At 37.3% G+C, this 17,388-nt stretch overlaps 1 protein-coding gene across 1 annotated transcript; it reads right to left on the reverse strand.

The window, feature by feature from the left end:
* Positions 1–307: 307 nt before the first annotated feature.
* Positions 308–9,785, reverse strand: Mmp27 (matrix metallopeptidase 27). Its single transcript, XM_010642050.1, has 10 exons — positions 9,684–9,785; positions 8,656–8,894; positions 7,455–7,603; positions 7,236–7,367; positions 4,767–4,928; positions 4,471–4,588; positions 3,206–3,336; positions 2,136–2,295; positions 1,485–1,588; positions 308–543 (listed from the first exon to the last, which is right to left on the reverse strand). The coding sequence occupies exons 1-10, from the start codon at positions 9,783–9,785 to the stop codon at positions 308–310; spliced, it is 1,533 nt and encodes a 510-aa protein (XP_010640352.1).
* Between the last annotated feature and the right edge of the window lie 7,603 nt (positions 9,786–17,388).

Here is a 17,388-nt window from a genome sequence, read left to right on the forward strand (position 1 = left end):
TCCAAAAGAACACACAAAATTGAATGCTAAAGATTAGTTTAATAAGTGTGTTTAGTATTTAGTTATAAAACATGTCTTACTTCTCCAAGTCTACAAGTATGCAATAGGCTTAATTAAAATACAGTCAAAGGTTTTGTTTCTAGTTAATGACTTTCTGTTGAAAAAAATCAAGTAGCTCAAAATGGTTGTTGAATCTTTACCTAGTAGGTATTTAGAACTCAGACTTGCAACTTGATGTTGAAGAATGGCTCTTTTGTTTTGAGGCACAGTTCAGGTTAAAATATTTCTTGAGGTATATTTTATTAATTTATTGATAACTATGAATTTTTTTCAGCATATAAAGTATACTAAACATAAACAAGATTAAACTTTTGTGATATAATATTTCCACTCCCCCAGAATGTATCTTTTTTTCCATATCAAATGATGAGCTTAATGGTTCTTTACACTTGAACCAAGTATTGGCTCTCAACACTCGGGAAACTTTCTTGGCCTTAATGTCATATTCAAATTGCCTTGATCCACAGAAGAAATAGACGAACCCTACAGACAAAGAGTCATGATTAGTTATCTTGCATAACTATGAAATGGTGCCATCATTTTTAATTTTATCATTGTAGAATAAAATAACATTATGGAGAACAAAGAAATTGGTAGAATTATACAGATACATTTTACTTTTCTACTGCTATCAGGGAAATCCTATTATTTTTGTTTCCCTTAAGAGGAAGCCAAGATATGAAACATAAGTTTCAAGGGACTTACTACTTTATAGCCAGACTGTGGTCTGTCAGAAGTTCTCACACTAGGCTTTGACAAAGCATCTCAGTGAGAGGGAGAAGAGGATGTCTGTGGGTTTGGCCTTGAACCCTATGTCCTCGTTTCATTAGAGTTGTTACACTTTCATCTATCTAGATTTTCAGGTTCTGTGCTAGATGTCATTAAAATAATATGTTGCATCACTCAAAAACATTTTTAGTCTCCCAATTACTCCATTTTCTAGGGCACTGTTTTTGAAAATAGAGTATTTGGACTAAACACATTAAACGGAGCCTCTATAAAAATTACAGATTCCTGGGTCTCACCCATAATCCTATTGCCTTAGATACAGGAAATTTGTGTTTCACATGTGGACCCCAGACTATATACATTCAACTACAGACATTAAAGGTCAAGAATCATTGTTCAGCTCATATGCTTTGTCATTTTTTTGTACTTTAGGGAGTATCTTGAATCATTAATGAGTAAAACTAATTTTGGCATTTTTTATAGAGATTTTAAATAGTATCATGGCAGTAAATAGTTCAACACTTACTGATTCAGGGTGTGATAATGCCTGCAGGGTTAACGTTTATTATTTCATGTACATATTTAAGAGTAATTAAATTTACACTAAAATCAAAATACTTAAGTTTTCATGCTGGTTTCTTTTGCAGTCAATATAATCTCACAGGTACACTTACAGTTTAGGCAATAATGCTCACCTTTGTGCTGGAAAGCAGCATCAACACGGAGGCCAATTCCTGGAAATTGTTTGACCACTGTCTGTGGGTACCCACTGTCCATAGCTTGGGTCGTCTCATCATACCTGCACATGTGTGTTTGAAAGGTTTCTACTGGATCTTTGTTGGGGGCAGTTTGTTTTTTCCACTGCGCAACTTAGAGTTGAGCAAGGTTGTGGGGGGTAAGCAGGCCTGCTAGAAACAAATCAATGGGATCAATAATACAGAAATATTGGGAACAGTATATTTGATGGAATCATTATATCTTGGAAGCAAAAAATGACCTGGTAAAAAGAATGTATCATTTCTCAGACTGGTGCTATTTTAGAGACTTGTTAAATCAATGGGTTGCAGCTTACACCTTTCCAAGATTTTGACAGGATATATTTGTATCATTTACAGTTTGTTTGGCATAAGAAGTTCTAATGTATTACCTTTATTTTTCAGTTTTAGAAAGAAATTTGGGCTCACTGAAACACTTTTGGTTTGGTAAATGTCAACCAACAGAAATTGCCTTCATCATAACTCACTTGAAGAAGACTATAGATTTGTTCCATTTTTGTCTGTGTCAAGTGATGCTATTGTGGTTATTTTTCTCCATAAAATGAAGGGGTCAGCTTTCTGTGAACTTACCTCCAGCACCAAACACCCACAAAAAAGTAGGTTTTTCTTGTGTCTCGGTCACAAACAGCTGCATCAATTTTCTTCACATGTCTTGGAAAGCCAAGGGTATGGATGGACTTGGGGTAATCTGGCAAGACAGCATACCCTCTAATCATCCAGAAGTTTTCATCTGGGAAGAGAGAAAGTGATTATCTTCTGATCTGTCTCCTAGAGGGAAAAAGTGATATCTTAAGAAGTTTGCGAATAATAGATCCCCAGATCCTCCTAGCTTCCAGTACTTAGAGATTTAATAATCTTATTTCTCTGTGTATTCTTAATGCTTTCTTTAGCTGCTTATATCGTTAATATCATGAAAACAATATATAACTATAGTCAATAGTGTGCCATTCCTATCAATTGCTTTCTTTTGTTTTTTTTTTGGTACGGGGGATTGAACTTGGGTCCTTGCGCTTGCAAGGCAGGCCACCAAACCACTGAGCTAAATCCCCGGTCCCTCAATTGCTTTCTTTATTGATTGTTTTTAACTGGCAAATTGTTAAAACAAGCAAGTATGTTTGGACATGTTCTCTTAAATTTCAACCCTCTAATACACTCAAAGGCTAATAAAATTCATTAAATATGTATCTCAGTTAAATTTGAATTTCAAATGAAAATGACTAATTTTGGTGTACCTAAAATATTGCAAAGTGGCACACACACACACACACACACACACACATAAGCTGTTTTTTTTTCTGAAATTCATAGCATCTTATATTTTTATTTGCCAAATCTAACACTCTTGTAAAAAGAGAACAACAAAAGGAGCCAGGTTACCTTTGTGTCTGGCAGAATAAACAGGACATTTAAAGTCTTTATCATATAAGTTTCTTTTAGTCCCTGTGAAATTGGAATGGTGTTTATCTTTGCAACTACAGAGAACCTCCTGGATAGTTGCTTTTTTTGACAGAGACCTAAGATCAGGGCAAAAGCCTTGTTCATTTGGATCATGTATGAAGATTATATTCCTTACACCAAAATATCCACTGTCCAGGTCAGGCATCCACAATAAAGAGAAAAATCACAATGGGAAAGCTTACCTTTGAAAACCAGAATTGTATCTTTGGGGTTTTCATAGGCAGCTTGGAGATCAGCTGGCAGAGAGGGCCAGAATGAAGTGATCGACTCAAATTCCACATCAGCAATATCATAATAGATCCTCCATAAATGCCTGTGTTTAAAAAAAAAATCAACACTTTATGTATGTAGCCTACATAACTATGTCAATGACAGCCTTGCGATCTTATGCATCTTCCAATTGATTGGTATTTTCCTCACATAATTAGAGAATTGATACTATTTCCCCCAGTACATTTAGGCGGTTGTAAAGTTAGTTCTACCCTTTGATCTCCCAAGGTCAGGACATGCCCTTTGTGTGTACCCGTACGCAGTTGTGGAAAGTGGCTAACTGTCCATAGAAATCATATAAAGAGTTCTGAGTGCTCAACCATCTCATTTTGCAGCAACACTCAACATTCTCAGGTATCCTCAGAACTTCTTGATGCTAAATGTTTGCTGGAATGAGGAAATCTTATTATTGGTATGCTAAAATATTTCCTCAGATATTCCCTTCTGGCTGCAAAATTCCAAATCTATGAATTATACTTGAGAAGTCTCTTTTACAATTTCCTCTCCATAAAGGAGACTCTTGTCTGATATAACAGGTGGCCTCTGGGCCTCTGCTAGTCAAGCATGAGAGTAATAACCTGTTTAGGTAGTCATGGGTGAAAGTAGTCTCATTTCAGATAGGTAATTTTTGGCCTTTGTATTCTTGTCAACTGGATTATGTCCTGATACTTTGCTCAAAAAATATGGTTCTAGTGTACATAACTGACACACAGTGCATCAATTAATTCCAATACATTATGTATGGTGAGAGATTTCCTACCACAGAACTGCACTTCATGGATCTGACATTAAGAAATGTACATACATCAACCATGGTCAATTTCATCTACCAATATAATGCAAAGTAATTTACAAAATTCCTGAAAATGTATCCATAGGCTCCCGAAATCAAATATGAATTGGTTCCACTATAGCCCTGGGACTGGTGTATTATTTTGGTTAAGTAGTCACCTCAGGGAGACTCTACCTTCTTATAGCATAGAATTTAGAAAATGCTTTAGATTATTTAAAATTACCTTAGCAAACAAGTATAAAATATATGTATATGGTAAGACATTCAGATAGAATGTGCAATTGTGAAACAGTTTCATAGTCTTCATGACTCTCTCGTTATTCTCAAATCCCTTAAAAAGAAAAGTCTTCTTGGAAGTTGAAGTGTTTAAGGGAATGGGTTTACCTGCCTTTCAAGAACATTACTTCTCTGCGGAGAGTGGTTATAGCATCAAAAGTCAAGTTAGGGTCACAGGCATGGGGTATATTGGTTCCTTTCGTTTTGACAGGTGCTGTAGGTAGACCTCCTTTGAAGAGAAAAGAAATACCACAGTGGATTAAGAAGACATGAGGAAATTTGCCCACAGAAGGATCTTACTTAAGTAAATTTTTGCTTCATAGTATTTCGAGAGTAGCTTGCTCAGCTTCCTTTCTGAAAAGCTTCCTATTTAGTGCACATACATTCAGATTTATGTTGCTCACCATAGATGGATTGGATTCCGTTGATATCATCCTGAGAGAGCGGGTACTTGCTAGGATCCAGGGTGACATAATTTGGGAACATCAATGCTCTTTCATCGTTGGAATGAGAGAGCCCCAGTGAATGACCAAATTCATGAGCAGCCACGAGAAACAAGTTAAATCCTTAATAAAAAGAGAGAAAACATGAGAACATGAGTCGATCAAAAGGGGAATGGATGAATCTGAGATCAGGAAGTAGCTAAGGAGAATAAAGACTTCCTGTCTAACAACTGATTCTGATGTGCCCCATTATTTATCTGGGACATGTTTCAGTTGATATTGATATTGATACTCGTCATGTCATGGACAGGTTTAACCCGGAGTAGGCAATTAGTTTGAAACTGGTTACTCAGAAAGGGATAGTATTATTTAAAAAATGAAGTCATTGGATTTTAGCTCTGCTTTACTCTCTTATATGTGATTGTGTTGCTCCTACTTACATTCTTCAGAGATTCTCCATAGGTCATAGGATAAAGTCCAAATACCTTCACACGGCCCTCCATCATCTAGTCCCTGTCACTTTTCCACCCTCATATTTTATTTTCATAGTCCATGAGCTAGCCATATAGAATCATCTATATTTCTCATCTGCACCATTCATGCTCTTGTTAACATCTGTCTTTATACTTTCCTTCTTCCACTCCCTGCTATCCTGAGGGAATATAATTAAATGGTCAAAAGACAAACCTTATGGAATCGCCATCCAGTAATCTACCCAGAACTTAGTTGAAGATAGTATTATCTCCTTGCCAATGTGGAGCCCTGACCTCTTTGGGCTTTTTAATAATTCACTGCAAACATCGCACTTAACAAAGAGCAGATGGGGAGTGGAGGAGGGGGTAAAGGGAGGGCAGAGACAGGGGAAAAAATGAGAACCAAGACCTGTCATGTAAAGGTACAAGATCCCAATGATGAATGTAACTGTACCGGATACCTAAAATGTACCAATAAACTCAATGAGGGAAAAAAATTCTCTTTTCTTAAAAAAACCAAAAAAACAAAAAACAAAGAGCAGAGCCAATGGGTAAGAGTTATTACTACTAAGTGTTATATTTTAAAGGATTAAAAAGATAATGAAATCTCTGGCTGATTTCTGCCTCTAGATATGTTAGTAAAGGCTGCATAAGCAAGGGGATTAATCCTGGTTTTGGCAAGTGCGAGGGTATTTGGTTGTTTGGATGAAAATATTCCTCCATTGTCCTTCTGTCTGTTGTGGTGCTAACTGATGTAGCAATGGCAGCAACCAATTTCAGTTTTCCCCTGTTTCCTGGAACTTCATCAGTACTGACCTCCTCGCATTTCTTACTGGCACATGGAAGAACAGTCGATTCACATGGTGGAACTGACCACAAATAATTTTGCAGAAAATGTAGAACTGGCCCAGACTACATGTTGTCAAGATTAACTGAAGTGTATGCCTGTGTGCTCCCTGGTAATCTGGAAGCTGGACACCAGATCCAAGATGATGAAGTCAATGACAGGACAAAAAGCGTGGAGAGACATGGAGAAACTCTGGAGCCTGCTCTTTGGTTTAATGCATTCTGTTTTTGTTTGAAAAGTAATAAAACATCTCTAGTGTCAGTCTGGTCCATTAAGAAAAATCAACTTACTCGATTTAACAGAATAGGTCAAATATAAGATTTAGTACATAATTCCTTCACACATAGGCAAGTGTTAGAAGAGAATATTTCCACTTTAAAATAGCTCCTCTGTGGCCCATGAATGCACAATCCACGCACTGTTCTTTAAGCTTCTTTCAGAAGCTCCACATTATTACTTCCCTAGAGCTGCCACTTAATCCTGAAACAACAGATGACTTCTACCACTGGTACAACACATAATGCGTTCTGCCTCATGTGGTATGGTAGGCACATGGGTCCAGGCCTTATATACCCACATAGGATCATGAACTTCTGAAGGGAGGAAACTTTAAGTTCATCTTTGTGGTCCTTGCATAGTTTTTGGCACATAGTGGACCCTCAGGCATTGCAGACATATAAATGGGTGTATCATGATCAGACCAGGAGTAGCAAATTTATGAAAGCATTTTGTGATTTAGGCTTTGAGCTGCACAAGCACTGAACAGGTATTGAGCACTGCTGCAAATGTCATCATGGAATGTGGAAAATTGTGGAGAAATTGGAAAGTTTAGTGGTAAAAGGCAACTAGATGTATAGCTATTCTTCTTCAGAGATTTTTTTTTTAGCATGACACAGTTTGTCTATCAAGAAAATTTGACGAAGCTTGGTGGTGCACGCCTATAATCCCAGCACTTTGGAGGCTGAGGGAGGAGGATCACCATGAATTCAAGGCCCACCTGAGCTAAAAAGTAAATTCAAGGCCAGCCTGAATTACATGGTGAGACCCTGTCTCAATAAAAGAGAGAGAGAGAGAAGAGAGAGAGAGAGAGAGAGAGTGTGTTAGACTCACCTGTTGCATTCTTGGTTGTCCAATTCTCATCCTCATCAAAGTGAGTGTCACCACCCAGACCCCTGCCAGGAGGAAAGGCATGTCCAAGGACTCCCAAGGGACCATCAAAATGGCGAGGACACCAACCGTGGACTGAGATACAATTCATGGGGGAGAAAGATCAGTTTTCTCAAATTTTCTGAGGTGAAAATAGGCAGGGCTTTCTGTGAAAAACCTTACCTCTAGTCCTAAAGGCAATCATGATGTCTGCAACCCCCTTGTAGATCTTGGTGAACGTTAGTGGTGTGACCTTACTCCACATTTCTAAAGCTTTTTGGATGGCCTGATCCACATCAGCTTGGGGCATATCTGGAGTATAGTTCATTATTCTTAAAAAATAACAAAAATATAATAATTGCTGGTTATACAAGTATTTAGGTACACACACACTACAAACATCAGTTCTGATTTATGACTCATGGGTGCAGTTACTATAGGCAGCTTTTGGTATCAGGTTGTTATTTCATATTTTCATACTACTTTTTAAAAATGAGATATTTTTACATTTGCTATGTAAGTTGATTATCTCTTCTTCCCTATGGATCAAGTAGTATATCATTTTAACAAATGGCGCTCAGAGAATAAATGGCTCTCCTAAAGTCATACGAGAAGTGGGACAGAATTAAGTCCATGTGTGTGTTTTTGTGTATAGCGATTATATCATAAATATATGTTTTAAAGAATTAAAATTTATTTTCTTGAATGGCTTTGAAATTCCATTTTATTCATGTATCATATATTAAGAGTTTTCCCTCAAGATCCAGAAAGAATTACTCCAAGAAATATTTTTCTCTTCTTTATATTTCCTGTCTTGCTAAGCACATTTTTTCCAAGTCTGAAGATTCAGTAAATTGAAGGAAAACTGTTCCAGAGTGATGGTTAAAGTCACTGCCTTTTTCTTAGATTGGAGCCATACATCAACTTCTATGTGGCAGCGAGAAATTTCTGGCCCTTTTTCCACAAGACACCTGAAAGCAAACCCCATAGTTGACACTGGGACCCCCTCAAGACCAGACCCTGTAACACACACATCTATGCCTTCCCCTCTTCTCCGCAGAGCTGCACCCCTGCCTCTGAACCTGCAGTCAGAGACAGGACTTCTGGTCCTGAGCTCACATGGAGGTAGTAAGGCTGGCGATTACAGTGCGGCTGTGGGATCCGGGCTCCTGGGCCACCTTGGCCATGGTAAATAACAGCCAGTGTCATTTTCTTTGGGTTTCAGGTGCAGCACTGTCGTGCCTGCATCATAGGTGTGTTGGGAGGGTGGAAGTCATGACATTTATGAAGTGACACGCACATGGGAAGAGTCAGTAAAATAAATGATTACTGTTTCTTGGAGATTATAATCACCTTGCTTTGCACTAGGTGACGGAGGTATTACCTGTATGTGAGCTTGCGTTTTCTCCACCCAGGGAGAGTGTAGCCATACTGCCCCACATCGGGCACCCCGCACCTGGGTGTCTTCATGATCTCAAGAGTGTTAGAGTCTAGTTTTCCAGTCACTGTCAATCCAAAAAATGCTTGCATCTCCCGGATTTTGCCATCTATGAGATTCCTGTTCTTGCTTTGAACGAGATGACTCCCTTCTATTTCAGTAGAGTAGAACTGGTTGAGATATGCCTGATCAGAAAGACAAAAAAAAAAAAAAAAAAAAAAAAAAAAAAAAAAAGAAAGGCACAGACTGCAGGAGATCAAAGGTGAAATAAAATGGCCTGAAGTTCTTTCTGACCATGGGGAGGGAGAAAAAGGAAATAAGTAATGAGGGAAAGAAGAAAGGAAAGACACAAAGAAGAAAGAAAGGAGACACCCTGTTCTTTCAGTTCCAGGAACTGGTTGATTTATGAGTAATTACAGTTAACAAAACCACATGCTGTGTAATGAAACTTCTTCTACCTGTTAAATGACGGCACATCTTACATAATTTTGCTGTTACTGTCTTTTGGTATTTCCTTCAAAGAAATTCTAGTATCTATAGGTGATTATACATTTTGCAAATTTACTGGATAACTGAATATGGCAAATTAACTGGACTGACTTTTAGGAGGACCTTCCCAAACAGTGTATGAATAAGGGACTTCAGATGGTAGAACTGTTCCTTCTGGCAATTTAGAAGTGTCCATGCAATTCTTTACCCCTTGCAGGGCTGCTCACCTCATCTCACTGATTCTTGACTTGGGACCTTCATTCAGAGTTGTAGCAACTGCTACCATACCCTATCTATCTATACCCTATCTACCTTCCCCTTTCACCCAGGCCCTTGGAGTCTTTATAGCTAGACAAATGAAAAACACTTCTTTCTAACAAGGAAGTTCAGGAATTTGCTTTTTAGGTCCCAAGAGAAGGAAAAACAAAAAACAAAAAACAAAAGAACTTATGGCTAACTGTTAATAGCATGTATTGAGACAATACCTGAGCCAGTTGCATGTTTTCCTCATTTTCCACCTTTCGGTCTGCAGGAAATGCAGAAGAAAATGTTATAAAAAGCAGAAATAGAGGCAGGAGTTGCTTCATTCCTCTTTCTCTTCAGTTAAAGCCTGTTGAGTTTGCACAGATTTAGAAAGTAATAGTGAGACGTGGCATGAATTGACATGGATCATCATTTAATTAATAACAGAGAAGGACACTTGCCACGAAGTGTGTCATGACTTTTTTTTTCTTAAATAACTTGATTTCACAATCATGGGCCATGGTTGATTAGTAATATGTTGTTTGCTATTGAATCAAATGTACTATGAAGTGAGCCCCCAAGTTACTTTTCTCCTTGCAAAGTTGGTAGTTTTTCTATCCACAAATTCTAGAAAGTTTGTGAAAAAATTTTCTTCTAAAGGAGACCATAAGATATCTGTGGTGTGGTATCTCGCCAAGACCAGTGAATCAGAAATCAGATTATGCTAGTTAAAGTGAACTTTAAATGTTTATCAAGCACCCACTATAGTATTTGTCTGGCGCTGTAAATGCAATCATGTTGGAGGATTCAGACTTACCCAGACTGTAGCAGAGGGTAAAATGTCGGAAAGTGGTCAAATGCACAGTGCAGACTATGAACACTAAGAAGAACCAAAAGACAGACAGGTAAGTGCTGATGGATGGGACCCAGAGGCTTCACTATGGCACTAGGTGTTGAAGGATAGGTAGGAACTGAGCCTCTCTGAGGAAGGGAGCGCGTGAGGGGAGAAGGCTGTGGGAAGCAGATGACAGCAGAGACGAGCTGTGGAACATCTGCTCTGATGAGAGCAGATACGTAGAAAGCCACAGGGGAAGGGATGAAAGGTGTCACGGAGTAGACAGCTGATTAAGGAGGTGAAGACCTCACAGAGGTATAGATTATGGACATTGAAGGCCAAAAGTAACACTAGAAGTGAAGACAGTTACCGAGAGCCTCTTGGGTTAATTTCATTGTATTTTCGTCTTTACCTGGAACACTTTCAAATGAAGCAGCACTACTAGCTAATTCCACATCCTCTATCATTCTTCTGCTTTTCTCTACTAATTGTTATTTTTTTTCTTTTATTCCAAAATGTTGATTCTCTAATACGTAGCCCTTTCCAAATCTTATTCCTTGCCTGTATCCTGAATAAAATTTTGAGATGCAGTTGAAGAACTTACTATAAATATTAAGCAGATATAAAATTCATTCTCCTTTAAAATACACCTGGATTATAGCTACTGTTTCAGAAATACTATTTACATAGTTGATACATAAAGGTCTAAGAGACCTCTGGGGAGAGTAGGATGGAGGTGGGTAGGTAGACAGGATGAAGATTTGAGTTATAATGGTAGTGGGACAAGGTGTGATCATATGCATGCCCATTATATGATTCTTTTGTGCTTTTTAAATTCTAAAATATTTCAGAACAAAATTCAAAAATTACAGTTGCAGAAAAGGAGAAGCCACTATATCTTGTTTATAATGAAAACAGCATCTCTGTCTGTCTTTCACTGCTTCAAGTCCCACTCCCCAGAGACGTTTAATTATTTTTATAGTTTTGCCCTTGTACATAATTCTGTACTTCTAAATAGCACATTTGTACTACAGATTCTTTTTTTTTTTTTGAGACAGTGTCTCACTGTGTAGTTGAGACTGACCTGGAACTCACTATGTAGCCCAGGCTGGTCTCGAACTCAGTGATCCTCCTGCCTCAGCCACCTGCCTATGCTATAGATTCTTGAGGTTTCAATATTTTAACACTTATGCCATTAACATTTTCCTGTGAAAGAGGAGGATTTGACCTTCACTTACTTCTTCCTCTATTTTCCTAAGTAGGTTCTATAGTAATACCCCAGTCCTTGACATTAATTAGTTCTGGGAGAACAACAATGATCAAAATTGGAGATTGTAGCAAGTCATGAAAAGATCTAGCTTGCATGTTGAGTGGCAAAAGAATACCAGAAGAATATTTTCATGTAAAAATGTGTTGAATTTCAAATGTGAAAGTTTCAAAGCAGCCCGGTACCAAAGAGTGACTGCAGCAAAATTTTCATTAATCAGTAATCACTATTTTTTGCAATCACAACTGTGAAAACGGCATTCAAAGGTATTACATCTTTTTTTTTTGTACATCTACTATTTTCTCCGAAGTCGATAGCTGAATTAAGTTTTTTTTGAACTTGTGAATTCCTTCAAATGCTCTGATAGAACCCCAAACCAGCCTCACAATGATCCAACATGAACAGGCCATTCAGCTCTCCCCTTCACCCCGAGTAATGACTTCGTGAGTGATCGTCTTCTCCAACCTGGGCTTATTTCAAAGCGGTCACTCTGTGTTCACACAGAGAATTCTTACTGTGACTCTTAGTTCCCTGGTTCCTGGATTTAACTTTTATCCATTTCTTGCCTTGTTCCTTTGTTTTGATGGACCATGTATCTCAGGAATTTCCTAAGAAAGAATTCAAGGAAAATGAATATTTTGAAACTTTTCATTCTAAGAATACACTTCATTTTGTCCCCCTCAAAAATGTGTGCCTTTATAGAATCTCAGGCTGAAATAAATTTCCCTGAAATTTGAGGGCACTATCTTATGAATGTCCAGAAACTGATGTTGCTACTGAGAAGTCTTCTATTATGAGTCTCGATAATCTGAAAAAAAATTGGAAATTTTATCTTTATCCAAATATCCTGAAATTTCATGCTTATTGCCACTTGACGTGCGTTTTCTTTCATTAACATTTCTGTTAATATTTTCTACATAACATTTCTGGTAATTGAGACAAACTGATTAGATAATAAATTCCCTATATTATTTCTTTGATAATTTCTTCCTATCATTTTTTGAATCTCTTTCTGGAATTATACCAATTTATCCTCCTGGACTTAATTATATTTAAAAAAATATATATATATATTCATTAGAACTTTACCATTACAGATCTATAGTCTTACATTTTAATGTATACAAAAAATTTCTGTAGACAGTAATTAGAAATGGTTGCAAGCAGAATATAAATAAAAGTGCAGCTCTCTCTCCAGAGTTCAGTGACAATATTGCAGGTTTAGTGAACTGCACAGATACTGGACATCCACTTTGTTTCCATTTCTTCCTTTTCTTATATTAATTCCATTCCCTGCTTTCCTTTTCCCAAACCCACCAATTCCTCTCCCCCTTTGCCCCTTTTCTTCCTATTTCAAATAATCTATTATACCTTTTAGTTTTTATTTACAGTTTTAGTTTCTTACACTAGAGAATCTAGTTAGTATTTACACACATGTCCTATTTATTTCACTTAAGGGTATCGCCTCAATGTGCATCCATTTAGCTATAAATTTCTCATTTTTTTATGGCTCAGTAGCACTCCATTTTATAAAAAGAACCATATTTTCCTTATCCAGTCTCCAGCTCATGGGCAATTGGGCTACTTTCAAGTTTTAGCTGTTACAAATTCTGTTGCTATGAACATGGGTGCACATGTATCACTGTGGTAGGATTCTTTTAATTCTTTGGGAGAAGATACCCAGTAGGGGAATAGCTGGGTCAAATGGGACCTCCAATCCTAGTTCCGTGAGGTATCTCCATACTGATTTCCACAGGGATTACACCAGTCTACACTCCTACCAGCAGTGGAGCAGTGTTCCTCTTTCCCCACAGTCCCACCAGCATTTGTTATTGGTTGATTTCTTGATAGTGAGGTGGGATCTCAGTGTAGCTTTCATTTGCATCTCTTGAATGACTAGTGATGCTGAACATTTTTTCATGTTTATTTGCTATTTCTACTTCTTTGAGGAATATCTGTTCATTTCACATACCCATTTTTGGACTGGATCTTTCAATTTGGGAGGTCTGATTTTTAAAGTTCTTTATATATTCTAGATAATAGACCTTTGTCTGAGGAACATCTGGTAAAATTTTTTCCACATTGTGGGTTGTCTCCACTCTGTTGGTTTCTCTTGCAGTGAGGAAGCTTTTTAATAAGAGATCCTACTGTTGATTGTGTTGTTTACTGGCAACTGATGTTTTGTTCATAAAATATTTTTCTACACCAATATCTTCAAGAGTTCTGCCTAACCTCTTTACCAACTGGTTTAGTGTTTCTGTTTTAATACTTAGATCTTTAATCCATTTCAATTTTAGTTTAGTGCATGGTGAGAGATATAGGTCTAGTTTTAATCTTTGGCAAGTTGAAATCCAGTTTTTCCAGCACCATTTATTAAAGAGACTCTTTCATCCAGTGAGGTGTTTGGCTCCTTTGTCAAAGATGAGGTGGCTGAGTGTGCCTGGAATTGTTTTTGCATCTTCTAATCTGTTCCACTGTTTCTCAGGTTTGTTTCCTTGCCAGTACCATGCACTTTTTACCAAAGTGGCTTTGTAGCATAGTTTCAAGTTGGGGATTGTGAGAATAGCTTTTGCTATTCGAGGTCTCTTCTTTTCCAGATGAATTTTTGGATTGTTTTCTCAAGTTCTGCATGAAATATGCTGCTGGAATTTCAACTGGGATTGCACTGAATTTATATAGCAGTTTTGTCAGTATAGCCATTTTCACTATATTGATTCTTCCTACCCAGGAGCAAGGGATATCTTTCCATTTTCTGATATCCTCTTCAATCTCTTTTTTCAGAGTGCTATAGCTTTCAGAGTAGAGGTCTTTGATTTCTTTTGTTAGGTTGATTCCTAGTATTTCAATTTTTTGGATGCTATTGTGAAAGGAATTGTTTGCCCCATTTCTCTCTCAGTGAGTCTTTTGTTCATGTACAGGAAAGCTATTGCTTTTTGTGTGTTGACCTTGTATCCAGCTACTCTACTGAATTTCATTATTAAGTTTAGAAGACTTTTGGTGGGGTTCTTGGTGACTTCAAAATAAAGTATCATGTCATGTGCAAATAATAACCTTTTGACTTCTTTATTTCCTATCTTTATTCCATTTATTTCTTTTTCTTGTCTAGTAGCTGTGGCTAATGTTTCTGAAACTGTATTGAACAGGAGTGCTGATAGTGGACATCCTTGTGTTGTTCCTGATTTTAGTGTGAAAGATTTCAGTTTTTGACCATTTAGTATAATATCATCTGTTGGTTTTTCATAGATGGCTTTTATGAGATTTAGGCAGAGACTGTCTATTCCAATTTTTAAAGGATTTTATCATGAATGCATTTTGGATTTTGTCAAATGCTTTTTCTTCATCTATGGAGATGATCATATGGTTTTTGTTGTTGGCTCTATTAATACGGTGTATTACATTTATCGATTTACAAATGTTGAACATCCCTGGGATGAATCCCATTTGGTCAGGGTGTATGATCTTCCTGATCTTTTGCATTCTATTTGCCAGTATCTTTTTTTTTCCCTCCATTGAGTTTATTGGTACTTCTTAAGTATACAGTACAGTTACATTTATTATTGGGATCTTGTACCTTTACATGACAGATCTTGGTTCTCATTTTTTCCCCTTGTCCCTGCCCTACCTTTACCCCCTCTTCCCTTCCCTATTTACAAAAACTTTATTTCCATTTTTTAATTTTCTCATATTTTTTCTTTTCCCTTATTTCCTTTCCCCTGCCCTTCCCACTTCCCCTACACCTTTAGCCCTTTTCTTCCTATTTCCCATTGTCAATTATACCATTTGGATCTTATTTACACTTTTAGTTTTTCACACCAGAGAAACTATTCGGTATTTACACATGTGTGATTTATTTATTTCACTTAGGAGTATATCCTCAATATGTATCCATTTTCCTATGAATGAATCTAATTTCTCATTCTTTATGCCTTAGTAGTATTCCATTTTATAGAAAAACCACATTTGAAATTTCACTGAGCTCTTTCTGGTTGTCTAAATAACTTTTCTCTTTTTTTGTAAATGTTTTTTGCATTTTAGGTATTTCTGGATGTAAAAAAATTGTCTTTTTTGATAATGTTAAATATTTTTGGTTTATATTACTATTTACTTTTGCTCCCTAGATTGTCTATATTTCTTTAAAGTTTCTTTTAGATCTGTTTTCACACTGGACTCTTTTTTTCACATATTGGGTGACTTTGTGTTATATGATCTGTTTATAAATGAGATATGAGAAAGCTGATTGGAAGCTCTCACATTCATGGGCAGGTCTGGTGAACTATGATCTTCACTTCAGAGAGGTGGGACAAAGCCTAGACATTAATGTGATGTAGTAGACAGAATGAGATGTGTTTGAAAGAACAGAAACACCCCCAAATAAGAGATGATTAATAAAATTAAGATGTACTCTTTCCTGACATTCAAGCTTTGGTAGTCCAGGGCTTTGTAAGAAACCTCCCTATCCTCGGATGCAGAGAACATCTGCTTTGCTCCTCCACTTTCTTAGGACACTGCAGTGCCTGTTGGTCTGATTTCTCAGGCTCTAGCTATGTAATCCGCATTACGGGCAGCAGAAAGGGAGAAAGCAGAGACAAAGTAAATTTTCAGTCTTTTTCAAGAAGTTCCACACAGTGTTCAGCTTACACATCTCACCTAGAAGTTAAAACAGTGGCACATTTAGACTTAAGTAAGGTTATAAAATGGAACATTTTAGCTGGCTGCATTGTCACTTCTAACAAAAATTTGGTTCCCTTGCAGAGGAGGAAATGGGGAATGGATGTCACAATAGCTTACTAGCAGCCTAGGCCATACTGAGATTTCTCCAGTGCTCGTATCTGCAAATCTTTTCTCTTAGGATGGTGACTTGTTCCAGAGAAGGAACCTCCAATATCTTACCATTTAAACCCCACAGCAACAAAGTTGCCGGGGATGCCTCTGGTGTACTATGCCACATCTCTTTGTCATCCCTCTGATTTACCTGCAGCAATGGTGGACAGGTTTGTACAGCCTACCTTGCTGTGACAAAATCAAACCTTCAGCACTTGCCCTGTGTTTCTGATCTCTACCAGAGACATGCTGGAGAGCTGCCAGGGCAATGTGAGGATACAACCCAGAAGTGTAAAGGGATAAGTACCCCCAGGGCCAAGCTTTACCCAGTGAGAACTGGGACTGAAGGAAGAGTGTTCTAGTCTTCTGTGCCCTGGAGATGTGAACAGCTGAATAGTGTTCTCTACACTTTCAGGGGGCCCTGTGGGATCAATCAGTAGTTGTCCATAGCAGAAACCTTGATACCATGTACTTGTCTTTCCTCCTTCCTTGTCTACTTGTTTTCTCATTCTTGCTTCCTGGGACTATGTCCTTTTTCCAAAAATAAATGCACCAGAGTTTTGACTTAGGTTTTGCTTTTGATAAGCTCAAACTAAATAAGAAGAATCTTAAATTTTAAGCTTAAATACTTGTATCTTCTGTACTCACATAAGACATTAATGAGATAGCCAGAAAATATGATATATTGTCAAGGAGGTAATTTTTTAAAAAAAAGAATAACTTTTTGAATTCTTTATTACATTAAAGATCACAATTCATTTCCCATGAATGTGAAATATGGTTAAGGAAATATGAACTCAGTTCTTATCTCAAAAAACTGAATAGATGAGATTTGAATTAAGAACCTATTATGACTAGTTTATAGTTAGCAGGTGTTTTGAGAAAGATGCACATGTCATTTTCTTGCCTGTAAAAATTGGCACATATATGCTGAATGTCTATAATTTTGTTCAGATGACTGCAGAACCTGGAAAAGCTGTTGCTGCTATAGATGCATAACATACTATTATTAGTCTTTATATAT

The sequence above is a fragment of the Fukomys damarensis genome, unplaced genomic scaffold (assembly GCF_012274545.1).
Source record: "Fukomys damarensis isolate Sample0158 unplaced genomic scaffold, DMR_v1.0_HiC HiC_scaffold_16, whole genome shotgun sequence".
In the NCBI taxonomy this organism is placed as follows: domain Eukaryota; kingdom Metazoa; phylum Chordata; class Mammalia; order Rodentia; family Bathyergidae; genus Fukomys; species Fukomys damarensis.